At 42.0% G+C, this 17,442-nt stretch overlaps 1 protein-coding gene across 5 annotated transcripts in view; it reads left to right on the top strand.

Moving 5' to 3' along the window:
• DHX35 (DEAH-box helicase 35) overlaps nt 1–11,477 on the top strand; it is a 28,133-nt gene extending 16,656 nt beyond the window's left edge. For 2 of the 5 annotated variants that reach the window (XM_042883715.1, XM_042883714.1), the window contains exons 15-22: nt 1,321–1,416; nt 1,812–1,906; nt 2,524–2,601; nt 4,736–4,865; nt 5,559–5,640; nt 6,147–6,218; nt 7,622–7,733; nt 10,554–11,477. In XM_042883715.1, the coding sequence (XP_042739649.1) occupies nt 1,321–1,416; nt 1,812–1,906; nt 2,524–2,601; nt 4,736–4,865; nt 5,559–5,640; nt 6,147–6,218; nt 7,622–7,733; nt 10,554–10,598 (710 nt within the window). In that variant the 3' untranslated portion in view covers nt 10,599–11,477. Of the gene's footprint in view, nt 1–1,320; nt 1,417–1,811; nt 1,907–2,523; nt 2,616–3,834; nt 3,961–4,735; nt 4,866–5,558; nt 5,641–6,146; nt 6,219–7,621; nt 7,761–10,553 lie in introns of those variants that run through there. The other 3 variants (XM_042883713.1, XM_042883712.1, XM_042883716.1) reach the window with 2 other exon arrangements.
• Nucleotides 11,478–17,442: the final 5,965 nt, after the last annotated feature.

The following is a 17,442-nucleotide window of genomic DNA, read 5'->3' as shown; positions in this document are numbered from 1 at the left end:
CATAATTTAGAGGAGCACAGATAAGCTGGCAAGAAGTGACTTTGTTTATAGCTTTATTTCAGAGCCAGTGTTTTGTTGAAGATTTGTTTTTGTGTTGCTGTCCAGCTGGGTTTAAAATCGGATGTCCTTCTCCCTTAACCCATCACTGACTAGTGATTGCACTTGAAGCTTTTTAGTGACAAGGTGTTGAAGCATGCTCACTAGTAATCTTTTAATATCTTGATCTAAGCTTTCATAGCTATATACAGCAGTTGCTTCTAAGGTAATTTCAGTAAAGCTGTTCCAAACTTGTGTCCATTGTAGCTCTTCCCTGTAAATGCAGGCTTACATCTACAAAGACATCTGCACACAGGCTGTATATATCCATATACAATTGCACTGACACAGAATTCAGCAGAAGCCAATAGCCTATGGCTTAATATACCTGTAGAAAGTTAAAAAGATGATGATTTCTCCTCCTCCCCACTTCAGAACCCAGTTTTGTTTCTTGAAATTCTTTAAGTTAGGTGCTCCATGTTCTAAGATAGCACTTAAGCCTTGGTCAAATGGTAACTAATCATACCTTAATTTTTTCAGTTTCTCTGACTGCATGTTTAAATATATTATTTCATCACTATACACAGGATGCATTTTGTAACTGTCTCCAAGGATAACTTTTTTACATTAGGTGCAGTATCTTGTGTTAGAATAGGGGTGTGGTGTGTGACATAAAAAGTGAACATAAAAAGTTCATTAAAGGTCTTATCAAGTAATAAAGGAAAGTAAACATTTGAGAGAGAGCTGTGGCGTTAGGTGTGCTGACGTAAGTTGTTGGTGCTGTCCTCCTTTGACTTCATTTGTGGTTTGGGTTTTCTCTGTGTGGCTTTTTGCCACCACCCAGTCTGACAAATGGCATGTTTATGTATGGTGTGGGCCACCGTTGGTTCCTCACTGTGCTCTGGTTGGTTATGGTTATTTATACAGTCTGCAGTGCTCCAGTGTCTGCTGCACTGCTCCCATCGGTTTGTCCTTGTGTGGTTTCACTCATGCTCTGAAAACCAAGCTGCTGTGCCTTCATCCTGTACCACTCCAGCTCCAGTAAAAAGGCTACAGCTGGAATATGGCTGGCAGCTCAGTTGCTGATGCACCAGGCAGGCAATCTTTATCATTTGTGCTTCTCTAGATGCTATTAAATTACTTCTCTATGACCCAAACAGATGTAACTCAGAAAACTGACAGTGTTCCTAGGTGTATTTGCTGTATTTTTAGCTCACAATTCTAAAGAAGTCTTTCTGGGCTACTTTTACCTGCATCACCAATACGTTTGTCAATGTGCTGCAGGTTTGGATATGCACTGCCGTTTAACTGAGCCCCTGGGAATGAGAATAGCAGAGTTTCCACTGAATCCGATGTTTGCAAAGATGCTTCTGGAATCAGGTAGGTGGGGAAAAAACAAAATTTTCTTCATAGTCTTGTGATGAGTAGTGGATATTGCTCTAGCAATAGTAGCATGCTGTTAGACATAGGCTAAACTTGCAGCAAGTTTTGTCTTGGTATAGTGTTTAGTAAGAAGAGCCATTAAACTCATGGGCCTCTCTAATAGTGACCAACATTTAACACATTAATAATTAAGATTAATACACTGTCTTAATTTTCCATGAAAACATTCACTCATATTTGCAAAAAAATCTGAGTTAGATATTTTGTGTTGTTATACTATTAAAAAAAAAAAAAATATATATATATATATATTTAATTTTCTTCTATTCTGTGTGGTGGTAAGTTGAATGGAAGACGATTTCCTTTTCTGAATTTTTCCACCTGCTTTTCAGGAAATTTTGGCTGCTCCCAGGAGATTTTAACAATTGCTGCAATGATGCAGATTCAGAACATCTTTTTGATCCCACCGAATCAAAAATCTCAAGCTGTAAGTTCAGTCACACTTTTTTTTTTTTTGGTACATTCTATATTTTTAGTTTTCCATCAAGTATTTTATTGGTGCGTGCAACAGATTGCAAATTCATTTGAAAATGAAGCAAAGCTTTGAACTGTACCTAGTGGTTCTAGGTAAAAGGGGAAACTGAGTAACAGTGGGGTCCGTGTGTCCCTTGCTACTATGAGCTGACTCCTTCTGAGGAGCAGAAATGTGAAGGGTTATAAACCAGTATTGGCCACCATGAAAGGATGTTAAAGAAGGGAGAGGGAAATAGAAAAACAAGCCGAGCAACTAAGCAAACTTCCACAATTTCTCCTTCTTTTTCAGAGAACAGAAAAGAAAGTATTAGGTGAGACTGAGCTTTTGATAGATATCAGGAGCCTAATTTTAATGGGTCTCTCTTAGATTTTGTGGGATTTATTTTCAGGTCATTTTTCTAATTCAAGTTTAAGAACACCACCTCAATATATACGTGTGGTAGAATGTAGATGTCGTGTTGAAGAACTGTTCTTTATGGTAAGAATTCCGATAGTCACCAGGAAATACACCAGTTTAATACTGAGGTCATTAAACATGACTGCTTTTAAAATGCATTTATCTTCCTCCAGGCCAGGCAACACAGAAAGTTTGCTGTGGAGGAAGGAGATCATCTCACTATGCTTAATGTTTATGAAGCCTTTGTCAAAGTAAGTCAACACAAGTGTAAGTCAATACAAGTGGTCTCTGGCTGGGTGGATAGGGGGAGAGCAGTGGATGTAGTCTACCTTGATTTCAGCAAGGCTTTTGATACTGTCCCCCATGACATCCTTATAACAAAGCTGAGGAAGTGTGGGATAGATGAGTGGACAGTGAGGTGGGTTGAGAACTGGCTGACTGGCAGAGCACAGAGGGTCGTTGTTGGTGCAGAGTCCGGTTGGAGGCCTGTAAGCAGCGGTGTTCCTCAGGGGTCTGTGCTGGGTCCGGTCTTGTTCAACATCTTCATCAGTGACCTTGATGAGGGGATAATGGCCACCCTCAGCAAGTTTGCTGATGATACGAAGTCGGGAGGATTGGCTGACAGCCTGAAGGCTGTGTTGCCATTCAGCAAGACCTGGATAGGCTGGACAGCTGGGCAGAAAAAAACCGGATGAGGTTTAACAAAAGCAAGTGTAGAGTCTTGCATCTGGGGAGGAATAATTCTATGCACCAGTACAGGTTGGGGGATGACCTGCTGGAGGGGAGCTCTGCACAGAGGGACCTGGGTGTCCTGGTGGACGACAGGTTGGCCATGAGCCAGCAGTGTGCCCTTGTGGCCAAAAAGGCCAATGGCTTACTGGGGTGCATTAAAAAGAGCGTGGCCAGCAGGTCAAAGGAGGTGATCCTCCCCCTCTACTCTGCCCTGGTAAGACCTCATCTGGAGCACTGCGTCCAGTTCTGGGCTCCCCAGTACAAAACAGACAGAGATCTCTTGGAAAGAGTCCAGCAGAGGGCCACAAAGATGGTGAAGGGCCTGGAGCATCTCCCCTATGAAGAAAGGCTGAGTGAACTGGGTCTGTTCAGCCTTGAGAAAAGGAGACTGAGAGGGGACCTGATCCAGGTCTATAAATATCTAAGGTGTGGGGGGCAGAATGGCGAGGCCGGACTGTTTTCAGTGGTGAATGGAGGCAGGACAAGGGGAAACGGCTGGAAACTGCAGCATAGGAAGTTCTGCACAAACATGTGCAAGAACTTCTTTACAGTGAGGTGACAGAGCACTGGAACAGGCTGCCCAGGGAGGTGGTGGAGTCTCCTTCTCTGGAGATGTTCAAGACCTGCCTGGATGCCGACCTGTGCGACCTACTGTAGGGAACTGCTTTGGCAGGGGGTTGGACTCGATGATCTCTGGAGGTCCCTTCCAACCCCTACAATTCTGTGATTCTGTGATTCTGTGATTCTGTGAAGTGGATTTGTGGGAATGTGAAGAACCTGGATGTCCCCTGTTCTGGTTCTGGAATTTCTGGATATAGAATCCTCAAAGCCAAGGACTTGCCAAGTCTATTGTGAGATAGTTCTGCATTAAAAGATTCTCTGGCCTTACTTTGCCACAGATCTTCTGTAGTTCATTCGATCATGGAACAAAATTCTGTAGTTCAGATATGGCCCAGGATTCTTATCTGTAGATAACTGTATTTTCAGAGAGATGGGGATTTTTGGAAGGGTCTAATAAAAAAACAAGTATTCAAATTTTGATTGAAATTTGTGTTTCTACAACTTTTTATAGAAATATTTGAGTTGTACTGATGATAAACTACATCCAACTCTAGCAATCTTTCTGTAAAGCACTGCCTCATTATTTTGCTGGTATGGAGCACTTCTATAACAACATGTTTGTTAAAGTCTTGAGTTGAACCAATATAACCACTCTAGGATTTAAAAAGAAAACTTTCCTCTTCCTATTCCCAAAGCAATCAGGCACTAAATGAAACTTTGCCCGTCAGATTTTGATTCTGCACGTCTCTTAAAGCAGCTGAATGCAGATTCTTGAATGAAGTATTGGCTTCTAGAGAAGGAGACCAATGAAAACAGTATAAAGAAAATGTTGTTTACGTTTTGAGATTAAAAACAGACCCATTTTTGATATGATGCATTTGTCTGCCATTTAGAGGTTGTTTGAAATGTGCTCTGTAATTACTGTTGCTACCTACACTTGATAGCTGCTGTGTAAGAAGATTTTCAGCAAAAAGGACAATAAGTAGCATTGTGGAAGACAAAAGAAAACTTAATAAGTTTGTGACCCAGAAGAGATTGTTCGTTGTTTTACTGGTGGCTTTTCATGGTAATTTCTTTCTCCTTACTCTGCAGCACAGCAAAAGCTCTCAGTGGTGTCAGGAACACTTTCTGAACTACAAAGGACTTGTTAGAGCTTCTGTTGTAAGGGAGCAGCTCAAAAAGCTTCTTGTACGCTTTAAAGTGCCAAAGAAGTCCAGTGAAGGTGAAAGTTTCCTTCTTTCTTCCTTCATTTTCTTTTAATTCTGTTGCACGTTTTGAGGGTAGACTCTAAATTGCCAGTGTGCTTCTTGCCTTTCTTGTATTTTTTCATGGCCTAAAAATAACATTAATTAAATCCATATATTTTTTTTCCTAAAAATGACTGTGAATGAGCAAATTAGTGTATTTTTTTACAATTAACACATAGTCCAGCCTTCGTTAGTTACGTTTCCAGTAAGAGATCATCACCTTTGATCTTGGATTTAAAGGACAAATTTACAAAGAAGTTATAAGAACGTCACCTCATTTCTTCTTCCAAAGAAACATTTCTTCTTCTTCTGTCCTTTACAAAAGGCCAGTTTTCTGCTGTATTCATAATGATGTATAGACATTGAGATCTGATTGCTAGCTGCTGTGTGGACATGAATGCCATGACTGGTTTTCAGCACTCATTTCTAGCAGCTCTGAACAAGCAGACCTTAATGCTTAGCTGTCACACAGGTTTGCTCTAAGGACTTTGTATCTATCTTCTTGGAGGCTTCAGTAACTTCTGTTTTTTACAAGAGATTGCAGGACTCGTCTTTATTTGCTCTCAGAGCTTGACGCAGCATGAGAAGTTGTCTGAGATGATGAAATGATGCTGAAGGGATTTTTACCTTTCCATTGACTAATTTTACAGAAAAATTCTTTTCTTCAGGTGATCCAGATCCTGTTCTAAGATGCATAGTTTCTGGATTCTTTGCTAACGCAGCTAAATTCCACTCTACTGGAGCTTACAGGTAATATAAGTAGTTTCATTACAACTCCTGCTTAGTTGAAAAGCTTGTTTGATTGGGTAAATCTAAGCACAGCCAACAGATGAGTGTGCTTCTGGATGCTTGCACTAAGGAACACGTGGCGATTGATTTACTACATCTTTGGAGGTTTGTGTGTTCAAACTTCATTGATGTTTTTCTTTGTCAAATATAAATAACAAGTTATTGATAATGGGGAATCTGTTACTAACAGTAATTAATTTATGTTAATGCAAGCAAGCACCATGTATTTGTTCTATTGCTTCCAGTGAACTGAATAAAACTCTGAAACACTGCTTCTTCATTTCATGTAGATCATTACATTATCAGTTGTTTCTTTGACCAGGATTTAAGCCTGGTTTCAACTGAAAGCTTCTTCATTAAATAGAAGTCTTTAAAATTTGCTCCAATTCTTTCACTGTTGCCTTTTATTAACATTCCTATTGGGGATGAAAGGAATCAAATTCTAAATAATAAATCTTCTTTTTAAGGACTATCCGTGATGACCATGAACTTCATATCCACCCTACTTCAGTACTGTATGCAGAGAAACCTCCACGCTGGTAAGTTAAAGCAACTTGTGCTTGCTTTGTGATCTTTGTAAGGCATTCCTGGCATCCAGACATTTTTATGATTGTCTTTCTTTATCATTGGAGGAATAAACGTAGAAAGTCATGGTTCCTACAGGAAGAATTCAGATGGTATTTCCTTTGCAACACTTGGTAGGCAGTATCCAAGTAAATCAAAGAAAGATGGTGCTGTCTAACTATCAGAAAGCCTGGAGAGGTTGTAGAGCAAATTGACCCTTTTTAATAGGTGTCTTGTACTATAGCTTGGTCTGTGAGCAGTCTCTGTACCTAGATAGAGCTGGGATTGGTTTTATTAGACCTAATAAAGAAATGTACTGTCCAGCAGCTGCCGCTTCCTAGGAGAGGGCATGTGCATGCAGTTCATGGTCCAAATCTCTGAAAACCACCTGTTTGGTGTTGATGGCAGCACTGTTGCTTGGAGCTGTCTTTCAAGGCCATATAGGATCGCCACTGCCAGCCTGAACACTGTTCTCATGGAATCCTGTAGGATTCCTGTGGGTTACCTTACCTGGCAACCCTAATTCCAACTGCTTGGGAGCATCTCCTGTATGGAGGGCTTCAGTTCTCCATCTGTTTCAGGTGTGTATAAAATCTGTTCTTTTTCTTCTTGCTTTTTCTTAGATTTCTTTTTAGTTGTATTGCTCCATTTTGCAGAAAAGAAAAGTTTGTACTCCTTTGCTTCAAGAGCAAAATCCCTATTCATGAGAAACCACAAACCTTGTGGCAGCTTTACTGTGTATAGGAGGCTGATAGTGACTTATGGCTTTGGTGACTAACTGTTCAGAGCGTGGGTTTGCACTCCCTTGGTAGACTTTCCCTGCAGTAGGGTGTCTTCAGAGTTAGGTTGTCCTTTCTGTTCTTGTGGGCATGGATGTTTGAGTCCATATAGCTGGCTGTTTCTGAATCTCTTCCAGAGGATGTCCTGGCAGCAGCTAAAGCTGATTTCTTGCTCTAATCATTATCTCTTCTGTCTGCATGAGAGATGTTCATGCTGTAACTTCAGCCCAGCTTGTTGTGGACCCAGGCTTTTGGTGTCTTTGACATCCTTTCTCATGACAGCACAGAATAACTAACATTCTCTTCCAAAGTATTTGCTATAGGGGGTTTGCTGAATCCCCTTAGTCCCATTATCTCTTCTTATACCTTGTGGTCTGTCCTAATAGTATGTGAAGTTGTTTTTAATGGTGGTTAATTAATTAAGAGTACTCTGAGCAACCCAGAAAAAAGAGGCAAGAGCTTACTGCATAATCTACAGACTTTCTTATCATGCTGTGAATATTCTGTGTCAGCTTGTACGTGTATCTTAATATGGTGTTAATCACCTCTCTCCCTTGTCTCCTTACAGCACAAACATGTTTTTCTTTTCCTTCTCCTAGGGTAGTGTACAGCGAAGTCATACAGACCGCCAAGTACTACATGAGAGATGTGACTGCCATTGAATCTGCATGGCTCGTGGAGCTGGCACCTCATTTTTACCAGCAAGGAACGGTACGGAATCGGCATAAAGCCCAAACGGTACCACTGCTGTGTTAACAGCTTTGTATCTGAGTTTTGCAGTGATTTTTTTGTTATTGTTTTCATCTATTTAATAGTAGGAAAAAAATAGGCTTTTTTTTTTTCATTTTAGGCGTTTTACTGTAAAGAAAGAAAATAGTAAATTGATGCGTGACAGCTTTTTGCCCTATTATCCAACCAACAGATGTGTCTGAGAAATTACAGAACAGCATAGCCCTCCAAAAGATGAAATCTTCAGCTATTCTGCACTTAAATATGGATATTTGGTGTTTCTTCTGTGAGCATCACTGTGACTGACAGTGTCGAAGTTTGCACAATCGTTCACAAGAGTCTTTGTATCATTTGCAAATGTTTGTGCAAATCCCAAGCCCTATGTTTTTGATTATCTACTCCAAAAAGTCACCTCTGATCTGTTAAAAGCATGAAACATAAGGGATAGCTGCTGTTTGTACAACCTTTATTGCAAGTTCTGTTGTGCAGTGTACATACTTAGAGGAAGAAGAAAGAAAAGTGTATAAAAACCTGAAGGGAGGACAGAAAGAGGACTGAGTGAGGCTCTTTTCGGTTGTCCCCAGTGCCAGGATGAAAGGCAGCAGGTACAAACTGTATCACAGGAAGTTCCATCTGAACGTCAGGAAGCACTGGTTTGCTGTGCAGGCAATGGAGCACTGGCAGAGTTGCCCACTATGAAGTCTCCTTGGAGATCTTCAGAAGCTACCTGGTTGTGGGCACACTTCTCTGGGTGTCACTACTTGAGTAGAGATTGGGCCAGATGGCCTCTAGAGCTCCCTTCCAACTTTAACCACCCTGTGATTCTGTTCTTCACTTCATCTTTTAACAGTTGCCATCTTTTTTTTTTTTCTACTATTCTTTATCAACTCTGTCCCATGCAAACTCATCAGTTTAGTCTTATTCCTTCTGATAATTGAGAGATCTGGATTGGCAATAAATACTACCTAAATATTAGTCATGCTGAAGCTGCAGATACTGCATTGTAAGTAAATACAGACAAGATTACCAAACTGATCTTGCATGTGAGTTTCCCATGAGATATTAATAATTATTGAGCTTTATGTTATGAATTAGTGGACTATTTCCAAAATGCTGAGGGGAAACAGGCACTTGAATAGCAGACTGATGCAAAACAAGAGATCTATTAGCATATGAGCAGCCATATTGCAAAAAATACTGTTTCTGATCTGTATTTTGATCTGTCTCACTATTGGACTTCTGTAAGAATTTCATGCTTGCTTGCTTTCACTTCCTGGGGTTTTTGGAAAAAAGACAAATGCTGTACTGCATGGAGCATCTTAAAATGTATGCATGTGGCTACAGTATATAAGAACACTGGTGTTCATGTAATTGACCTGGGAGAGGTTTTTTGTTTAATAGATGCTGAGCTTTGATCATTCATCTCAGTTGCGTACACATTTGCCAGCTATAAATACCTTTACAAAGTACTTGAATATTTTCTGCCTTTTACTCTAATGCCTTTGACAAAGGTAGTAATGACTGCAGGATACATCCTTGAGCCTTTAGCTGCAGATATATTCTGCAGGTGTGGTGATGAAGGATGAGGCAGCGTTCCTGTTGTATCAAATCTGCTACTGGAACAGTTCGCCTTTTGACTCACATATTTACATGTTGTAACACAGCATCTTATTATCATATAACCTCTCCGTGGGCTACAGCGTGGTGTGAGGTTTTCCTTTAAATAGGTGGTGCTGGGACATGTGATTTGGTGACTCATTCAGGCAGAACTGGAATTGCTTTTTGGAAGAGGAGAGTTGTCTTCAATTTTTGCAAGGCAGTGCTGCGACTGTTGTGGATATTCTACAAGATCACATCAGAAGCTGATTCTCATGCTTGCAGCCTTTTTGATTCAATACAGTTGTACTTAGCTTGCAACAGGGCAGAAGCATTACTTTCACCCTAGAGTAGATGAAAGTTATTGGAGGTAGAGCTAGTTTTGAGGGAAAGCACCTCTTTTGGTTTAGCCAGTTATCCTCATCAGTCAGGAGGCTTAGGTGTATCGATAAAAGTGTTTGGAAATCAGAAATGAAACTGGAGTTATACTTGTAACTTTTGAATAAACAGTTCACTGCTAAAGTACTGTAATTCAGACCCTTTTTCTTCTGAAGGACGCATCCTTTTGCTGATGTATCCCTGAAATAGGATCGTTTGAATTCCTGTATCAGGTTTAAAAACAAAACAAAACAAAAAAAAACCCAATTGAACCTGAACAGGATTCTCTGTCAAGACTTTTTCCTACAATTTGATTATGTTTTTAGACAATTCTGTCTCTTTTCAACTTCTGCAGTGGTTTAAGAAGATGATTTTCATGTTTTCATTCCATGTTGCTGTGTGTCTTTTTCTTTCAGAGCATGTAGGTTCCAAGGTCCAATGAAACTATAGCTGCAGCCTTAACGCATTTGTTAAAATCTTGTTCTTTATGCACGTGTTCCTGGTGTCTGTGTTGGGAACATATGTACCCCTCAGTGCATTTTTACCTGTTGACAAGCTGCATCAAGTGCTGAGTTGTTGCTGTGCTTGGAGTTAATACAAAGTACCTGAAGATATTTTACACCAAGCTAAGATGTTACTTTTGGATGCATGGAGGCTGTTTGATTTCATGGCTTTATCTCAGCTGTATCAAGGATAAGCAGGGGCTTGGGAAGGGTGGTCTGACATGTTTGCATTTGTTTTAATTTGGATTAATGAGTGGAAGCATTCCAGTTAAACTTTTTTGTAATTGTGGTGCACGTGCTGAGTGTTTGTTCTCTCTCCTTGCAGCATCTCTCCTTGAAGGCAAAAAGGGCTAAAGTAGACGACCACTGATTTGATGTGACTTAAGCCTTGTGGTGGCAGACGCTGAATCTACCAGTGATTTGGAGCTGGCTACAGTCCACCCAGCAGCCAGTTCATTGCCAACGTGATCTTACATCAACTTAAATGTTAAATGCCTGCCAGGACCTGTAGGGATTTGTGCATGACCAGTACACTATAAACCTATGTAGAGCTTGCATTGCAGACGTTTTATTCTTTGCCTAATTGACCACTGTTGTTAATCTAGGCATGTTGCTCCTTTTAAATAGATAGACAAAAAAAAAAAAAAGAGGACATGCAGGACCACAAAAAAAGGAAAAGATAAAAAAAGTCCTTCAAGAGGGAAATGGATTTCCTGGAGTGATGTCTGCCTTATGAGAGTGGGGAATAGGGTACCCTGCCTCCTGTTACCCAGAGCACTGTGACTACTGCCAGCCAAACTGAGGCTGACTCCTGACAGCAGGTAGCTCAGGGCAATGAACCACCCTTGAAATGCAAGGGACTGCCATGGAAACATTGCTTTCATGTTGGACCATAGCAAAGTGGTGCAGCTTGTGCTCCCAAGCAGTAAAAGTCTCTTGCCTGATGCTGAGCTGCCTCTTGCTCCCTGTCTTTCAATAAGTATAACATCTCAATTCCATACAGTAATGTTTGAGAGCCCTTGTCTGGGGAAGGGGAGGGAGAGTAGCTCAACCTTTTTGAAAGGATTAGCTTTTTTCCTCAATCAGGGGAAATCACACATGTTCACAGTTACTCAAATTCACTGCTGAGACTTTACTCTTTTTCTCTCCCTTGATAAGAAAAGCTGTTAACCTCTCATTGCTTGGAAACCAGAGAGCACTGGTTTTGGCCTCTTGTTCAGCAGAGATGAAAATATTCTTATTAGGAAAGTATAAAACCACAGTCCTATGTATTTTTTCTAATGAAGAATTTGTCCTTTGCTGCTTGGGACCACATGTGTTTCTGTAAGAGAAGAATGCTCTGAACATTTGCTTCTTTAATCTGGATTCCATGGCTACTTTTCAGTAAAGAGCTGTATTTTAGTGTGTTTCAACAAGACAGCATGTATACATATATTTATTTTTTTCTATCAATATTTATTTTAGAAACATGTCTAAAAACTTTATTTTTGTAAAGCAGTTGATTTGATGAATGCTTTTGACATGTTAGCCATGATCTTCTCTTTTAATTAAGAAAAAAGAGACTGAAGTATGTAAATAGACAAAAATTACATAAAGTACAATGCCTCCTTTATCACAGGACTGCCTTGGAAACTTTCCTGGATTTTTCTTTATGTTCTCCTGTCCAACCACTGCAGAAAGCATGTTCCATCATGTGCAGTGTGCAGTGCCTCCATGATGGCCAGCACAGAAAGATGTACTGGTCCCTGTGGATGGCACCAGCAGCATTACAAACAACATCACCTTCTTCATCATTTTCACTGTGAGCCTCACCTTTGTATTACTCTCTTTTAGAATGGAAGCTCTTTGGGGCAGGGACTGTCTCCCAACCAGAGCTGAGAGCACTGTTGGCACTTACTAAAAAGATTCAATTTACAGCTTTTTGTTATTTTTCTTTTCTCTTAAAGGATCAGAGAAAGAACTGAATACGAAGACTTTTAAAACATCTGTGTCCCTCCGTCCTCTGGAAATATTTTTAAGAAAAATAAAGGCATTGAATCAAGGAAGCTTGAGAGTGCCTCACTTCAGCGAGACTAGAGGTGATTCCCTAGCACGGCAGTACTGGTGATGGGCATGTGGTGGGTGGCTGCTGTCACTGGCTGCTTTGGGGAATTTTGACTGATCTGGCTGATTCTCTTCTCCAGGTGTGTTTCTGCCTGCCTGTAAAGCTGCACATCTGGTTGTTTTTGTTTTTTTCTTGCAATGGTTGTTACTCTTGCCAAGCTGAACAGCCAGGGATGTAAAAGCTCCATGCTGTGCTGAGGGCAGCTGTACTGGTGTAAGAATGGGCACAGCATGTCTTTGTAAACAAAAGCAGGAATGGAGGCTTGTATTCACTGTGGGCATTGCCAGAGGTGCACACACAGATAGAATGCATAGAACTTATGTGTGAGATGCAGGCTAAGAGGAAATGTTTTTAGTATCTGTATAAGGTGTCATTAGAGAGAAAGCACTGCTTTCATCAGAAATGTGCACCCTTTGAAGGTGCTTCAAGGCAGAGACCCAAAGCTTGAAAGGACTAAGAATCTTTTTACAGATGTGACCTGCAGCTCTCTGCTAGTTCTGTACATAGCTCTGTGCTGTAAATATCTGATGGAGGAGGTGGGTACCTGCCTTGTTGTTGGCACTCTGATGGAGAAACAGTCGGTGTGTTACTGTGGGAGAAGTTGGTGGCATTTGAAGATGAATGAAGTTTATGGAACAGTTTAAAGATTTAAAATCTGGCCTTTGGGGAGTGATGCTAAAGTGCTGCAGTCTGGAATTAAAATGCTGTCTGAAAAAAAGTTGTGCCACCACTGAAGAGGGGGTATTTTTCAAATCTAAGCCTACAAGCTGTTAGTTTCAAATTACTGTGGCCAAAAAGCCATGTTCCAGAAACCCGTCAGAAAGTGCTCTCAGTGTTTCTGCTTGTGACTTTGGGATTGTCAGTAGTAAAAAGAGATGTTGCTGAATTTGAATGGAAATTCAACTAAGACTGTTATTTGGAATGTGTTTCTTATAGATCAAAAAGAATTCTGTTAAGTGGATAGGAAAACAGTCACAGCTCTGCTTCTTTAATCTGAAGAAAGACCAGTTCTTAAGCAACTAAATCAAATGTTTAGGGATATGCACTTCTCGGTCCTTTATGATAAAAATACCTGTGTAGTAGAATACTAGTAGTGGCACATACAGTGGAATAATTGTCTCTTATTGCTGCATGCATGTTATCAGAACTTCAAGGTACAAAAGTTATTTTTTAAGATGGATTAATTTTATGCATGTTGCAATAAGCATCCTGCAGATAAGCATGGGAAAACGGTAAGTCAGCCTGTGTGTGTGTCTTTGGACTGGAAAAGAAGCTTATCAGAGTCACAGATCCATGTGACTCAGCCTAGATCTGGTGATTTTCTAGCTCGTGGGCAAGTGCAAACGGTGAATCGCTTCCTATTCCAGCGAATGGAGAAATAGGGCAGGGGTGTAAATATGGGAGAGTGCACGAGGGAAGATGGCTGCAACATGTTAGAATGCTTTCAGTAATTGTGGCTGTATTCTGGGGTATTTTTGACTGCAAAGGTGTGCTGCTTCTCTGGTTCTTTTGGGAGAACCTTGATCAAGGAGAGAGGGAAAAGAGCAGAGCAGCAGAGAGATGTGCAGGAAGGTGCAGATAAGTGCAGAACTTCATCCTTGGCTCATGTAGTGACTCTCAGCAGTGCCTTGCCTGTTTGCTCCTCTGCCTATTGCTGAGCTGCTGGTTTGTTCAGTGGGAAACTGAACTACTGTAAGCTGATTAGAGATGAGCAGAGAGCATCGCCCCGCGTGTCCCCTGTGTGCAGTGTTTGTATCTTGTGAAAGAATCACTGACCTGCACTCTTGGAGCTGAGGGCTGTGCTGTTTGTTTGCAGGTTGGACTGCTGCTGACACAAACACAGATGTGAGAATCCACCCTGCCATGCTGCAGGTGGAAACCATCGGGGCTGTGCGCTGTCTTTGGATCTGAAGGGTGATTCTACTCTACATGTTTCATTCCTTATGTTTCAACTTCTTTCTTTACCACCTAAAACTAGCTGTCATTTTTCTACTTGAGAACAGGAATGCGCATGGGAAACTGTTGGCATCCCATCATTCTGGTGTCATTTGCTACATGCATATGCACATGCATGAACTCAAAAGTTTATCACTTTTGAGTAACTTCATTGAAGGCAGCTCAGAACTCGTTTGTCAGCATAGTTTCATAACTCCAGTATAAGTGAATTGGCTGCTCAGTCCTTCACCGTTTGAGTGACCATTGGAAAGCTTTTCAGAAGCCCTTGCACCTAAATGAGCAGTAGTTTCTGGCAAGACAGGTACTTTGGATTGGACCATAATTCCTCGTTCAGTTGCTGGGGAGGAAGAGTAGAGCTGAGCTAACAAAGCTTTGTTCAGCACAAAGCCATGCTGGTGGCAGTCTGGGGAGCTCACAGAGGCAGCCTGAGCACAGCACTGCTGCTGGGCTTCCCAAGGGTGAATGTCAAGGAGGACATTCCTTCATGGAGTCCAGCAGTACTGCAGACTGCTGTGTAGTGGGCTGTTCTCTCTATTTTATTTTTTTTTACCAAACTTAGAGGATAAATGTCTTTTATTATTGCTTTTTGTTGTTGTTGTTGTTCTTTTTTCTGGAGTCTTAGACTGGACTAGAACTAGAACATCTGAGTTTTGGCGTTGGCTTTGTCTCTCAGTAAATCCACTTGTATTTCATTTTACTGAAGTGTAAGCCTTGGTGAAATTGTACCTCCTGCAGCAGTATGAGGTTGTAATGTCAGATGCACTGACACCCACCAATATGATGTCTTCTGGAATGCAGAAATGTTTTTGGCAAGTGGCTTTGCACGCTGTTTGTTTTCTATCCGAGGCAGGTTGAAACATTTTGAGGAAAATAAGTCTTTCTTCTGAAATAGGAATTAGCAGATTGCTGACATCTGATACTTTTCAGTGCTGAATGATCTTCATGAGCTACACTTGGTTTGAGTAGCACTTTTTCCTTCTCTTCAATTTCTGTTTTAGATGATTGCATTTATTTATTGTACTTGTCACCATTTGATTCCCTTTGTGGTCACTGGAGGAAAAGTAGTAGAGGAAGCAAAGCTTCCATCTCTCCTTTTCCCAATGTGGCCAGGTGGGAGAAAGCAGCTTGCCATGTGTCTCTCTTCCCCATGGCTTTTTTCATGGCAGAAACAGATAGGCTTAAGTTCAAAATGTGGATAAAGCTTTAGAATCTTCCAAAAAGGAGGGGAAAAAAAAAAAAATCAAGAAGGTCCCAAACCCTTCAAACGAACAGTTTTCTGAGCAGAAAAAAGAAAGAAGAAAACATTATACAGTCCTGGGGGATGAAGAGTTTACTGTGTTCAGCAGCTGTGATCCCATGTGCTGCAACTATGGGAGCAGTTACACGTGTCTGATCCTCTGGGCTGCTCAGCTCTGGTTGGATCAGCGTGGATTTTCATACTGCCAGAGTCCAGCCTGGTGAAGGCCATTGGGTCCCATGCGTGCAGATGATCTGTACTTCTTTGCACAGACAGGCTGGGCTTCATGGAAGAATACCAGTTGTGGCCCTCTCTGCCACTTTGCAGCCATTCAGGCTTCCTCTCTGTGGCTGTCTTGTGCGCACACCTGCATGCTTACAGCACTCCAGCCCCTGGCCCTTTGTTAGGCAATGAAAGTGCCACCCGTGTGTGAGGCCTCAGGCATGACTTGTTTGCTTTGCTGCACCTGTGTTGCTTGGGTTGAAGTACTTGGTGTGATGCAATGGAGGTGGGAAGCATTGAGAAAGCTCCTGCTATCAGCAGGCTTCTGTGAACATCTTGGTGCTTGCATGGTGCCAAACAGGCAACGTGGGACTCCTCAGTGGGGCAACGTGGAGGCAAATGTGTAATGAAAAAGGGCAAGTGAATCAAAACTAATGATTATGAGGAGCAGCTTCCCTAAGAAACTTCTTGTCTGAGTAGCAAGTAGGGTTCTGTGGTTTGGATGCACTTTTTACATCTCTGACGATTAAATCCCTCCATCACTGTAGTGTAAACTTGCATTAGTTATTTACAGCTACATGCATGAAAGGGCTCTGGGGGTGAGTCAGGGATCTGTAAGGTCTGACTTGGGCACGTCTGGCTCCTGCAGTGGACGCCACAGCCTTGTGTAGGTGTCTAATCCTCAGTGCAATGCAAAGGGACTGCCGACGCCAAAGGAGAAGGCTGGTGACATTCAGCCCACTCAGAGGGAACCCACCTGTGACAGCCAAGGAAAAGTGAGTTTGTGGTGGTAGTCAGTCTGGGAGTTCAGCTTCTGAGGCATTGTGAAAACTTCTGGTACTGATTTTCTAGAGCCCTTCCAGTAAGGTGATAAAGACATCTGTGAACCAGCTCCAAAATTGGAAGTCCAGGCGCCAGTGGCATGCTGATGTCCAACAGAGATACAGTTGTGCACACAGGTTACAGAGTCTTTCTGAGGCAGATAAACATGGTCACACCATGTTATTGACCTTTGATAGTAGATGTACAGAGATCTGTAAGGACGTGGGAGACTTGCTGGATTTAGCTTGTGGTACCTCAGCACCACACTGCTGGAAGACTCATCGTTATGTCTATAGGATTGGATGCACTGGCAGTAAATCCCTGCTCTGGGTGATGGCTCCATGCCTGCAGTGAGGCTTCTAATTCTTCGGTAGAAGGTGGTAAAACTCACTGCCTCTGGAGGGGCTCAAAGATAAAGAGGGACACTGTATCCTCTTCATACAGGTCTGCTTCTCCTGTAGCAGATAGCCAATGTGCACTGGGGAAGGAGTGTGAGTGCAGCTCTGTGAGCAGCTCCCCGTGGAGCAAAGGGTCCCCATCCTCTGAGTGAGTGCTGCGTGTGTACACAGTGTGAGAGGGAAGGCAGAGAGAAGAGCATCATGTGCAGGCTTTGGGATGTGGCAGGGGCTGGGGCTGTGCAATTACTGCAACTGAGGAGCCCGTCCCTATAAGCTGGCCACGATGGGCAATGTCACTGCTGTTCCCCCTGTGGGCCAGGGGGCTCCAGCATGGGTGCTTGGCGTGGCAGCGGGTGCTGGGCAGTGTGCGGTGCTGGCAGCAGGGACAGCCGGGCTCAGGGGCACTCAAGTAACAAATTGAACAGTGAATATCTTAAGATGACTCTGGTTTATTGTCCAGATCAGGTCAGCGGAA

The sequence above is a fragment of the Lagopus leucura genome, unplaced genomic scaffold, assembly GCF_019238085.1.
Source record: "Lagopus leucura isolate 7727_CA_CO unplaced genomic scaffold, USGS_WTPT01 Super-Scaffold_100039, whole genome shotgun sequence".
NCBI lineage: Eukaryota > Metazoa > Chordata > Aves > Galliformes > Phasianidae > Lagopus > Lagopus leucura.
This window is presented reverse-complemented; position numbering and strand designations above follow the sequence as displayed.